This window comes from Aptenodytes forsteri, unplaced genomic scaffold, assembly GCF_000699145.1.
Source record: "Aptenodytes forsteri isolate BGI_AS27 unplaced genomic scaffold, ASM69914v1 Scaffold171, whole genome shotgun sequence".
Classification (NCBI taxonomy): Eukaryota; Metazoa; Chordata; class Aves; order Sphenisciformes; family Spheniscidae; genus Aptenodytes; species Aptenodytes forsteri.
Genome location: NW_008794211.1, coordinates 3,367,008 through 3,379,173, shown reverse-complemented (window position 1 = coordinate 3,379,173; position 12,166 = coordinate 3,367,008). Strand labels below are relative to the sequence as shown.

General features: G+C 38.9%; 1 protein-coding gene across 1 annotated transcript in view; it reads left to right on the top strand.

Annotated features, from left to right (window-relative positions):
• The window catches only part of PREP (prolyl endopeptidase), a 116,676-nt gene that overhangs the window by 53,145 nt on the left and 51,365 nt on the right, over positions 1-12,166 (top strand). The window contains exon 7 of the mRNA XM_019473576.1: positions 3,244-3,435. Coding sequence (XP_019329121.1) covers positions 3,244-3,435 — 192 coding nt within the window. The remainder of the gene's footprint in view (positions 1-3,243; positions 3,436-12,166) is intronic.

Here is a 12,166-nt window from a genome sequence, read left to right as displayed (position 1 = left end):
AATCTGTCGCGGGAAAAAAACCTGTAAAATAGAAAGAGATTAGTTTTCTTCTAGGTTAGCTAATTTAATCAGCTTTACTATTCACTCAGGCAAATGCCAAACCAAGCATGAAGGTAGAGACATGCTGATGGAGGAGGAGGGAGAAATGGGAGGGTGCAGTTTTGCTGCAGTCAAGCTTATCTTACGGCTCATTGCTAATGAAAAATGCTGTTGCTCCTCTTCAGCCTCTCTCTCTGCTGCTGCCTTGTGCGTGCTGGCTGCCTTGTACGTAAGTGGCACTCCTCTGCCCGAGCAGTGAGCTGGTTCAGGCAGCAAAAGAGAACTTTATTTTGTGGCACAATTTTTTTTTTTTTTAAAGTCATTTAACTCATTGAACCAGCTCACTACTGGGGCACATGAGCAAAACAGAAGCAGCAGGCTAGGAGTAATGTGATGAAGGACAAACTCCTCTATGGCGATGATTAGGTGTTAGCTCAACTTGGCAGCAAGGCTAGAGCGCTCGGCAGGGGGGCAGTACCACGGTAGTAAGCTACATGGGCCTGCTCCTCCCTTGTGCTGCCACTGACGTGACCTGGGGATAAATGGGTTCCCCCACCCCCAATCGGTTTTCGGCCATATTAGTGCCCAGTGAACTGGCCACGCTGGTCACCAGGTTGTTATTCCTAGCCCAAAGGAGAGAGCTAAGCAGGTTGATCTAAGGCAATGCTAGAACATCCCTTTCAGTCACGGGCCACAACTGGATCAGCTGCAACCCAGCCATAAAGATGCATCCTCTTACGTCTGATATCTGTCTCATTGCAAAGGGTTTCTTCCTCTCACTGGAAAACTACAACACCCATTCTATACAGTAGCGATGTACCTGATGTAACGGTCTCTTTCAACTGCTTGTAATTGCCTCGTTACCACCTCTTTAACTTAGACTAGATATTGGTGTATTTAACCACTTCAGTGAGACAATGGTTTAGAGGTAATTCATCTGTAATATTTGTCTTCTAAGGACTATATAACATCCACTTTAACAAGATGAATGCTCTTGATTTTGTTATAACAACTTAGCGTATCCCTGTAGAATATCAACCCTCTCGCTGTTTTGCTAGCTGTTCATTTGGGAGTGGATGAATGAGTTGCAAGGCAGCAATGTAAATCCCTAATGTCACATTATTGTCCTTTTTCTTCACGGAATCCAACTTCTGTTGCAGTCATGGAGGCTATAGTTATTGTGCACATTTACCATCAAAAAAAAAAGTGGTTTTTTTCAACAGTCTGGGGATTCCTTTTTATGAAGTCTAGTTCTTCTGTAGTAGGATGGTTTCATTCTGTCATACTAAAATACAAATGTTCCAATATTGTTATGGTGTTATACTGCAGTTAAGTTTTTATTTACTAAAATGCTTGTGCGTGTGACTTGAGATCTTAAACCAGTTTCGCTGGTATATATCAGAGTTCACTGTAGGCTGGCGTTTCTTTGTTTTACTGGGCATCAAAGCAGGTTTTCTCTATAGAACTCTGAGCAACTGGATTGACTTAGCAGGATTTTTCTTTGATGTGAAATCTCTTGAGAAGGACAAAACTTTGGACCTCAGTGAAAATCAAGACTTAACATGCAATTGGTTCACTCAGAGACAGGATACTAAGTTGGCTGGATTGTCTGGAAAGTTTGTATTACAGCAGTATGAAAAGTAGAATTTAATTGGCTAATCTGTCACTTTGCATGAAGAGACAGGGAAGTTTTCCTTAAACCAAAATGACAATTAAGAGATAGGAGCTTTCTGAATATACTAGGCCTGGCTGTACTCTCTTGTTACATTTAATGGGTTTAAAATGACCTTAGCCATCTCACTGCTTCCTCAATTATTCTTTTCTTTTTTTAAACTTACAGTAATTACAGCTCAGCTATGATCTACTTCCATTATTCTGCTCAGCTTTTAATATTATAAAATAAGCTGATGAGCTGTTTTATTGATGCAAACATTATATTATAGAGTTTCATGAACAGATTTATGCACAGTTTATTTGTTTATACTTAAAAGCAAAGACCTAACCTTTAGTTTTAGGAAGGAGGCAGAGAGTGTGCCAAATGTTAAGATATAAAAGCTTTAATTTCACGTATCAATAAGGATTCTGATTTTTCAGCATAGCTAATGTACTTATAATAGTAAGATTGGTTGATAGGTTGGTTTGTAGATATAGCAAGCATATTGCATATCTGATCTAGCCTTGCTGCTTTTTCTTTCTACTAGCCTCTAAACCTATTGCAAAACAGCAAAATGTGAATAAAAAGTAGTGGAGTCTTTCAGTCACAACTCCAGGTTGAGTCAATACTAAGACTGTGGTACAGAGTGAGTAAACTGAGGCAATTCATGTTTGAGAGAAGTGCACTTCTATTAGTGAGTGTGATATTCTAGAAGGTTGATAGGGAAAATGCAATTTCATTCTTCGCAAATCCAGAAGTTAACATTTTAGCTAACTGCCTGTAGTTGTCCTTTGGTGGTGACAAGCTTCTGCAGAACAACACTTCAGAAATGTTGTTTCTGAATTAACAGGGAAATTCCTGATATCGAAGTTTATTGTACTCATTCAAATAGCATCATTTCTATTCTGTGGGAAGTTCCGGGCTTTTAAGGAGGATGGAAAACTTCCCATTTCAAGAACAAGTAACTTTTTTTGCAGAAAGAAAAAAAAATAAAAATAATTTATTTTAGAATTAAATAGTAATTTAAAAAAAGCTATTAAAAATAAAATTGAGCTTGAAAGCTTAGTGCAGAGTCTTTTGACTCAGCTGTGACTCCCCATTCCAAGAAGTCTGTAGAAGTGGGGGCTTGTGAGCTCTGTTGGCAAGAACCTGATGTGCTTGGTGGCGTGGGCTCCACGGCAGTCAGTGTGGTAGAAGCACCTCTGTAGCAAACATCAGAGCTTTCCAGCAGTCCCTTAGGAAAGCTGGTGAAACGCTCAACATAGTTCTGTCAGTATTCTGCGTGTATTTTGCTAGAAATTCCTCAAAACCAGTATGTTAACATGTCCGTGAACTGGCATTTTTCCACTGCAACCTATTAATCTGGAGAATTCTTTTTAAGTTCTTAATACTTAGTACATATTCAGCCCTTTCCATAGCTGTACCTTTTCTGGTCACTGCCGTTGTTCAAGAAAGAGCCTACAGCAATTGTCAGGAAGACCTTGCTCTCAGGTGTTAAAAGGTTTTGTTTCAGGAGGTGAAGAATTTACATTATATGTTTTATCTTGCAGGAATTCTTCAATGGGTGAAGCTGATAGATAACTTTGAGGCTGAGTATGAGTATGTCACCAATGAAGGAACAGTATTCACTTTCAAGACAAACTGCCATTCTCCAAATTACCGGTTAATCAACATTGACTTCAGTGACCCAGAGGAATCCAAATGGAAAGTTCTCATCCCCGAACATGAAAGAGATGTTCTAGGTAAGAGTTCATGTCAAGTAAAAGACTTCCTATTCTCCTTTTTTCAAATTAATTCAGTAATTAGTCTATTGAATGATCTTGTACAGACCTTCTTACTTTTTTCCTGTGCTTAAACTTTGTTTAGGATTTGCGATTAAAAGACTTGCTGAGACTCGAGAGATCCAGGATCCATTTCTCTCTCTCTCTCTCTCTCTCTGTGGCCATAGTGAAGTTGCTTCATCTGTCCTTGTTCTAGTTCTGTGTTTGTAGGAAATTAGGGGAAAGTATTTTCCTGCTTCATGTCAGCATAGTAAACGTTTACTAGACAGTCAGGGATTACAGCAAGAGGGACTTTGTAAGCAGAAAGAAGGGAAAGAGCAAGTCTGGCAGTAGCGCAGCACACTGTGAACAGAGTTGGTCAGAGTTTGAGACAGGATTTTCTGTTGTTCCTGGGATAAAAGGAGTAGACAACACTTGAAAAAAGGCCTTAGGGAAGTTGAAGGGCATGGAATTCTCTAAGTATAAAAGCAAGTTCAAAACATAAATCTTTGGTTTTAATATAATTGAAATAAAGGTGTATTTTTTTAATCCGATCATTTTTGGGAAAATTCAATTAAAACTTAGACTTAGTTACAGATAATACAGAAAAACCTCCTCTGAGCTGTTTTTGACAGATGCTTTGTGTACATTTATGTAGTCCGTTCTCCATACAGTGCAAAATACAATTATGATTTATGTGACTAGAATAACTATAGCTATTCAAAAAGACTCTAATTTTTTTTATTAATCCATCTTTATACAAATTCATTCATGTTTGCTACTTTTCCAGTGAAGAGCTGCTTTGTAGAAGGAGTAGAATTCTCTGTGTGTGTGTGTGTGTATTCAGTAACTTCTGTCTTCCCACACTAAAACAAACCTATTTGACTACTCTTTCAAATTCCTTTTAAGATCTTGCTTTTCAAGACACCTAAAAAAATCTTAATTTCTGTCTGCATTTCACAATGTGTCCTGCATGATTTCTGCCAACAGCCTAGACAAGGTATGTCACCAGTTTGACATAAATGGTGGCTCTGAGTATGCCCAGAATTGTAGTGATGTTGCAAACGACTGGGGGTCTACAGTATTGCAAGAACTTTGGTAAACACAAAAGTAGCAAAATAGAGCTTGGTGGGACACATATCTTTTTCTTAAGATTGTGAACTCTGAAACAGGAACCACCTGCATCTTAAATGAAGTACCTTTACCTTGTCCCTGCTCATTGAAGGGGGGTTGGACTAGATGGCCTTTAAAGGTCCCTTCCAACCCAAACCATTCTACGATTCAAGTCCTAAGCAGAGAGTAAATAATAGGTGTAAGTGAAAAATTGCTTCCAAGTCTAATTTCTGATTGCATGTGAATTTGCTGACAGCCTGTGAAGCCATGCTTAAGTTATGAGGAACAGCAGTTTATAAAGTGGGACCAAGTTGAAGAATTGGCTTAGAGATGGCGAATGTCCAAATAGGATGGGACAGAAACGTGTGATTGACATGAAATGTGGTTAGCACGTGTGGATTTACCTGAGATGTGGTCTAGGCAGCCAAAGGAGCTTTGACTAGTGGCTGTATAAGCACTGACTATATATTCCTTCCCAGTACGATAAAGGCCACATCTGCTCTTCACTACGCTGCACTATTTAGCTCAACTCCATTTTGTTTTCATTCTAAAGGCAAAGTTGTGCTGAGTTCATGTTTGTGGACATGCAAAAAAAATTTTAATGCACGCAATGCTCCTTTAATGGATTATACGTGACAGCCTTGACTATACAAACATAACAAGAACTGCATTTAGAAAACGGAAAGATCAGATAAATGGGTTTGCTGAGGGCACTGGCCTTCAGATTGTAAACACAACAGGCATCATTCAGCTCTTAAACACTTGAAGGCAAACATAATCTGTCATATAAAACCATCAGAGTGACTTTCAGGAGTCTATTGTGTATCATTAAGCTTCTACTGTATTTGAATGTGAAGCCAGAGCAGGCAATCATATGTCCACTTCTCTCTCTAGCTTTTTGGAGTGGTACGTAAAGGAATTGGATTAAATTAACAAATGAAAGAGTCTCCCTAAGAAGATGAGTTATAAGTACTACTAAGATCTTAGCACTACAGTAAAGTAAGTTTGAATTGTTCAGTTGCTTCTTTGTGGCAGACACTTGCAAATTAGTTTTGTATCCTCAGCACCAAGATAAAGGAGTTTATCATGTTCAGGAAGTTGTAGCCCTGAATAAATAAAAAACCCGCTTGTTCACTTGATGAAGTCAGCAAGCAAGCCAGTCTCTATGTCATGTTGTTTTAATAATTTCAAGATTTGGTTTAGAAAGACATAATTATAGCAGAAGGCAGTTAATAATTCATTGTCTTGAAAACCTTGCAGTCAAGTGAATTTGATTTTGAGTGATCCAGAGATGACAATGTAATGAAACGCCTTCTGCAAAAGCTAGGACAGCAGTGATTCAAAGGGTAAATGAGTATTGCTGCTTGTCCAATTTTACATATGTGTGGGAGTGACTCTTTACACAGATGTAATTAGCTGTATTAGAATTTCTTTATAAACATTATAGTTAGTGATGCTTTAGGTCACAAATGTTTTTTACTGGAATATATAGATACTCAGCTCAAAAGTCTCCTACCCTGGTGTGATCTGCCTGGTAGCCATAGCCTTCTTCATTTCTATGTGTTAACTGAGATTCAGTTTCATAAAAGGTGCACCATGCAGATATAGAAATAGATTTATTTATGAATAATAAATTCAGGATTAAGAATTATGAAGCTCTGCCAGCATCTATCAATGGCAAAAAAGATAAATTCTACAAAGTATCATAATATATTCTTAGGGAAGATGCTACAGCTAATATAGTCTAACCAAGAAATAAACACACATGCCTACAAGGCAGTCTGAATGTCATTTGGTTTCTCCAACATATTCTTCAAGATAGACCTTTTTATTGGCTTTGATCTTTTTGTTTTCAAAACTGTTTATAGATGAACTTATTTGGGAAATCCAGGGGAAAAAAACCAGACATATTCCTGCAATGAGGTTGTACACACACCTCATTTTACACCTCTCAGCAGGGATTTCACACAGAGTTGAAGTAATTTTAGATCTCTACTCTGTGAGCTGAGGGGAAGAAATAAATGACAGCTATTTTAAAATTAAATTTAAGGGGGGCCTCAGAATATGTTGGGGTGTGATGAGACTCATTTCCCCCCCTTTGGAGTTTGTTTATAAAGTGTTACTTTTAATTTTCAGGGAGTCTAAAATAGAACCATAGGAGAGATTCACATCTAATGTTGAACAAGTGGTTTAAATGACCACATACCTGCAAGTGGGTGTGCTGAATTAGTTAAAAGGCAGCTATGAAACAGTAAGTGCAGACTGATCATTACAGACACTGTGACCCTAGTTCTAAGGCATAGGATAACTCTGCTGTCTTTAGAAGGTTAATTAATTCTGAGAACTGTGACTCCCTCTAGAAGTGCCCAATACCAGTGGAGCAGGGCAACTTGAGAGTAGCAGTTATATCCAGCCCTGTACTTGTGACAATGAAAAGAAAAACAGAATAGATCTCCTGAATAAGGAGAGCTAAGAAATAAGACTTATTCCTGAATGTGTCATAGATGAGGTGAATGATCTTGAACAATTCCTTGAATCTCAGTTGGCCATTTAACAAGCAGGGGCACAGCTAGTAATGCTCCTGTACCTTGTACACATCTGCACACGTAAACTCAGTGCATGTAAAATGCTTCCCTTCCCTCAGCTAGCATGTGCACTCCAAGTGAAAAAATAGTATTTTTCTTCATACCTTTAACCTGCTAGCTAATTTATAAACGCTTAAGAGTTTGGGGAGGGGAGTTACTGCAACTAAAATGTTGTTATGCTCCAGCAGTGTGACAAAGATTTCTAGCTGCGTTTTTACAAATTTAAGCTCTAAAGCCAGATTTTGGGTCACTGTCCTATCCACGCCTGACGTACAGCATTAAGTAAAAAAAAGTCCCAGGCATTCTTTCAGATTTTATTTAATTCTTTTGAATGTAGCATACAGTGGAAAATGCAGCGTGGAGACAATATACTGAGCAACCACCCAGAATCGTCAAATGCATTGCGAGATAAATAGTTATCTTTTGGCACTGTAGTGAAACCAGGAGGGAAAGTCTGGAATGAGTACCACAAAATTGTTGATCCTGAATGACAAGGATGTGCATGGGTGTGAGTAATCCCTCATGTTCATCTCGGTCGTCAGGAAGCTTGTGCTCTCCGTTACCCTGTGGTGTTTTTCAGAGTACCCATAGCTTTACACACTTGGGAGTTTTGCTTGCAAAGTGTGTATGTGAAGGATTGTGTTACTGTTCTGAGGAGAAGTTGTGTGACCTTCTGTGTGTAGCCCAGAGGAAGCACCCTGCAGAGACGGCTAGTGCAAAGCGTGGCAGAGAGGAGAAAATTGGCTGCAACACAAATGACCAGATTGATAAGCTTCTACTGTGAAAGGATGTGCATGGGTGTGAGTAATCCCTCATGTTCATCTCGGTCGTCAGGAAGCTTGTGCTCTCCGTTGGTGTTTTGTGTTTTTCAGAGTACCCATAGCTTTACACACTTGGGAGTGCAAAGTGTGAAGTGTGTATGTGAAGGATTGTGTTACTGTTCTGAGGAGAAGTTGTGTGACCTTCTGTGTGTAGCCCAGAGGAAGCACCCTGCAGAGACGGCTAGTGCAAAGCGTGGCAGAGAGGAGAAAATTGGCTGCAACACAAATGACCAGATTGATAAGCTTCTACTGTGAAATGTATTAAAAAAAAAAAAAAAAAAACCCAAACCTGGAATGTGGCTTATCTCCAGTGTTTCCCAGCAACAAAAAGCACCCCCTAAGATCTGGCCAAGCCAGATACAGTCCCTCACTCACTGGGGACATGGGGAAAGGTGGTGGTCCAGTTGCACGTCCCTGACTGAAAGTTTTATTCTGCTCCGCTGGTAGGGCTTTTGTGGCTCTGTTTAATTCTGTTTACCATGGAAAACCTGCATCAGTCACAGATGACTGAAGCCTGTAGGTTACTTAAGGAAGCGTTGCTCCTGATGTTTGCAGCTTCAGAAGAGCTTTGCCCCCGCCCCGACTCTGTCTCTCGTTTGTGTGTCTCATACTGAGAGGATGTGGGGTATAAGATCCTTGTCTTGTTGAAATTGGTTGGAGCTTTTCCATTAACTTAAACGTGGCAGGCTGTCACTGAGGATGGTCTCTCAAAGAAGACATACGCCTTTTCATATGTTGTGAGGGCTCATCAACATTTACTCACATGTTTCAGAATGATTCATGTTTTATTCTCTAAATTGCTCATGCTTTGTTTGCAAGTCCACCCATAAGTAGCCTTGAGTGGTGGTTACGGGTCATTTTAATAGAGATCAGCATGGATACCTGTTAATCTGCAGAGACACTGAAGTTTATGATGGCTGTCTGTGATGTCCAAAGAAACCAAAAGGACCTTCCAGGTCTATTTTCCAGCTAAAGCTTTGACAGTCCATTAAAATATATTCATTCTTTGTTGAGTAGACACACAAGCACATTGTACAGCAAGTAACTCAGCAGTTTCTGCTGAAGACTTATGGCTACCTAGCTCTTCTAGCTTGGCATGTTCTTTTCCATCAACATTTTAGCCTGCATCTGTCAAAGCATGTTTGTACAGTTGGACACTTAACATGCTGTAGCTACTGCTGCAGAAATGAAAGGTCAGAACTGTCATAAGTAATTAAGGTTAGTGGCACAGATGTTTGGTGTGAGGATTCAACCTTTTTTTTTTTCCTGAAACTATTTCAAAAGTTGTTCGTAGCAACGTTGCAGGTGCCGAGTTAATGGCATGCCTTTGCTACTAATGAAAGCTGTCAAAATAAAAGTGTTTTTTGGAAAAGAAAATTTCTAAAAGGTTGAACTAGACCATTTCTTCTAGAGATGGTTAGGCTCAGTTTTCTAGGCCTTGTTAAGAAGTATAATTCCTCTAGCCCAAATTTAGCTATTGAAGAATTGTGTGTAACCTATTGTAGTCATCAAGGTGTTCGCTGTCATCTTTGAAGAGAAATGGGCAGTACCAAGGATAATTCTTCACACCTGCTTTCAGTACCTACAAGTGCCTCCAAGTGTGTCCATCTGTCTCTGATGCCTGAGTCAAGAGACTCAGGTTGGAAAAGGCAACCTCTACATTTTTATCGTTTAGTAAAATAAATCCTTTGCCTGATGGGTATTGTAAGTAGGTGGATTGTAAGTATGCTGGAGAACAATTGATAAATTCAGGTGTAACTGTGAGAAAAACTGCTCTGTTCATTGGTATTAACTGAAAATAAACTGACCCTATACATTGGAGAGGTCTTGGATGGTTAGCTTTTTTAAAAAAACACCTGTGTGAGTGAAACTGCTCAGCAAGCAATTCACAGCATCCCAGAACAGGATATCCAAAATAATTGGGTGAACTGCATTCGAAAGGTGCTTATTCCTGCCCATTTTCTATAAAGGGAGCCTACAACAATGGTGTCAGGCTTAGCTTTGTGAAGTTTGCAAGCGCACAATCTTGAAAGCTTCCAGGAAGTACAGAGGCATGCAGGATGCACTCTGCAAAGCATGAACAAAACCAAGGAGACTGACTGTTAATGCAACAAACTCGTCAGTATCTGCAGTTCTCAGTGCCAAGCATGGGAGTAACAGAGGCTCAGCCTGTAGTCAAAAAATAGCTGTTGTTAATAATTCAGCATTGTTTTAGCTTGCTATGTATATAAGTGTTGGTTCTTAGTGTCTTTTTTTTCTTCTGCTCTTTCAAGTCTGCTTCAGTGTTTTGCTCTGTTTTGATTTTTGCATTTCTTTGTAGCTTCCATTACTGTAAGTTTTGGAGGCAGTTAGCAATGCACCAAAACCAGTTATAATACAGGTATTGTACACAGAAGCTGTGTTCCTAAATCTCATGGAATGTTTTAAAAACGTTTTGTGTTGTCTTCTCATCTGTTATCTTCACCTTGCTGAGAGCATCTAATTTGTAAACGAAAGGGGTGATGGAGAATTAATATTGCTGCTTCCTAGGCAAGTTCTTCAATAGCAAGAATCCCCACATAAGCCAGCAGCCTTACCCCTGGGCAATTGAATCTTTTTAATAAAAGAGTAATATCTCTTCGTAATATGTAAGTTGAAGTAATAATGTACCTCAACTTTTAATGAAAACATCCATTAAACTGCAGTGCTTCATCAAATGATTAGTGAGGAATCAAGGGTCATCACAATTTAATTTTAAAATAAAAATTGCTTAAATAGTATTTTTGCTGAGGCAACGCTACATATTATATACATTTGAAGTTGATCTAAGAGTGTCTGTAATCCATTTTATGAAACTTTAAGTGTCAGGAAATTCTGAGAGTAAACCAGGATATTTTAGTTACAGATGTTACTGAGAATACCAATGGAGTTCATGGGATCTCATAGTTATTGCAGAGCAATTAATTCTACAGGCAAAAATGGTGTGTTACTGTAGGGGTGCTATTTTTTAAATTCATATTTTGTGTTATAAAACCAGTTATACATGTGAATGTTGGCAGATTTGCGCAATGAAAATGTAATAAATATTTTAAATTACTGCATACTCTCCCTGTTCATACAGGCAAGAATGATTCTATATTTCAAAATATGTAATTGCATATAACAAACTTACAGTTTATTCTGTTCTCCAGCCTCACTTAAGAAATTTAAGTCACTCCAGAGCCAAAATTACACATCAATTACTAATTTATAAGCAGTGTTATGTTGTGCTGTATCTTACTATTTCAGGTCATGGCTTCATGGTTGAAATTTCAATTAGTGTTGTACTCTGGGGCTTTGGTTCGAAAATTCTGAGATTTAGGCTAGAAGCTCATGAGGGAGTTAGAAAGTCTGCGGGGCGGGGGGAAATATCAGTGGTGGTCTTTGGGAAGAGGGGAGTAGTAAAGCTTTATTTTGGTGTTTATGTAGCATAAATTCATATGGCTAGAAAGTCAGACTGGTGTTAAATTTCACCGGTCCTTCAGGAACAAGCTAAAAGGAAAGTAGACTCTATCGAGCTATTAGGATTTGAAGGTCTTCGAGCTCTAGGGGGTCGTGACAGACCTGAACTGTATATGAAAGCAGGGATGGTTAAAGAAGCTAAGTGTTACAGAATAATGAGTTTTGACCTTCAATTCAGAAAGAGCTTGTTACCCTTAATGGAAGGGGCACATGATACAACTTTGAACTTTTGTTATGGAATGTGCAAAGATGCATTAATAAGACTGTCTTCAGTACAACTCTGTGAATTCAAATTATTTGGTTTTATAGGGCTTTGGGGAAACTGGAAAGAACTGTTAAAATGTGAACAACGTAAAATAGTGTAAAACTGAAATACAGTCAATTTTGCCTTGCTTCTGTTTTATTTTCTGTTTTTTCCTCCGATGTTGGTATTTTAAACTCCCCATTTCAAAGTGCTACTTTGACATTACAGCATGCCCCAGTTCTTCTGGGGCTGTTTTTTCTTGCTCGTTTGAGCCCATCTTTTCAGTTTTTGCTTCCAGGACATAAGAGAAGGCATTGTCCAATGCTGGTACCTTGCCCATGGTCGTGCAGAGAAGAAATGAGAAAGGCAAAAGCCCAGCTAGAACGCAATCTGGCTGCTGTCGTTAAAGACAACAAAAAAAGCTTTTACAAATATATTAATGACAAGAAGAGAGCCAAGGAGAATCTCCA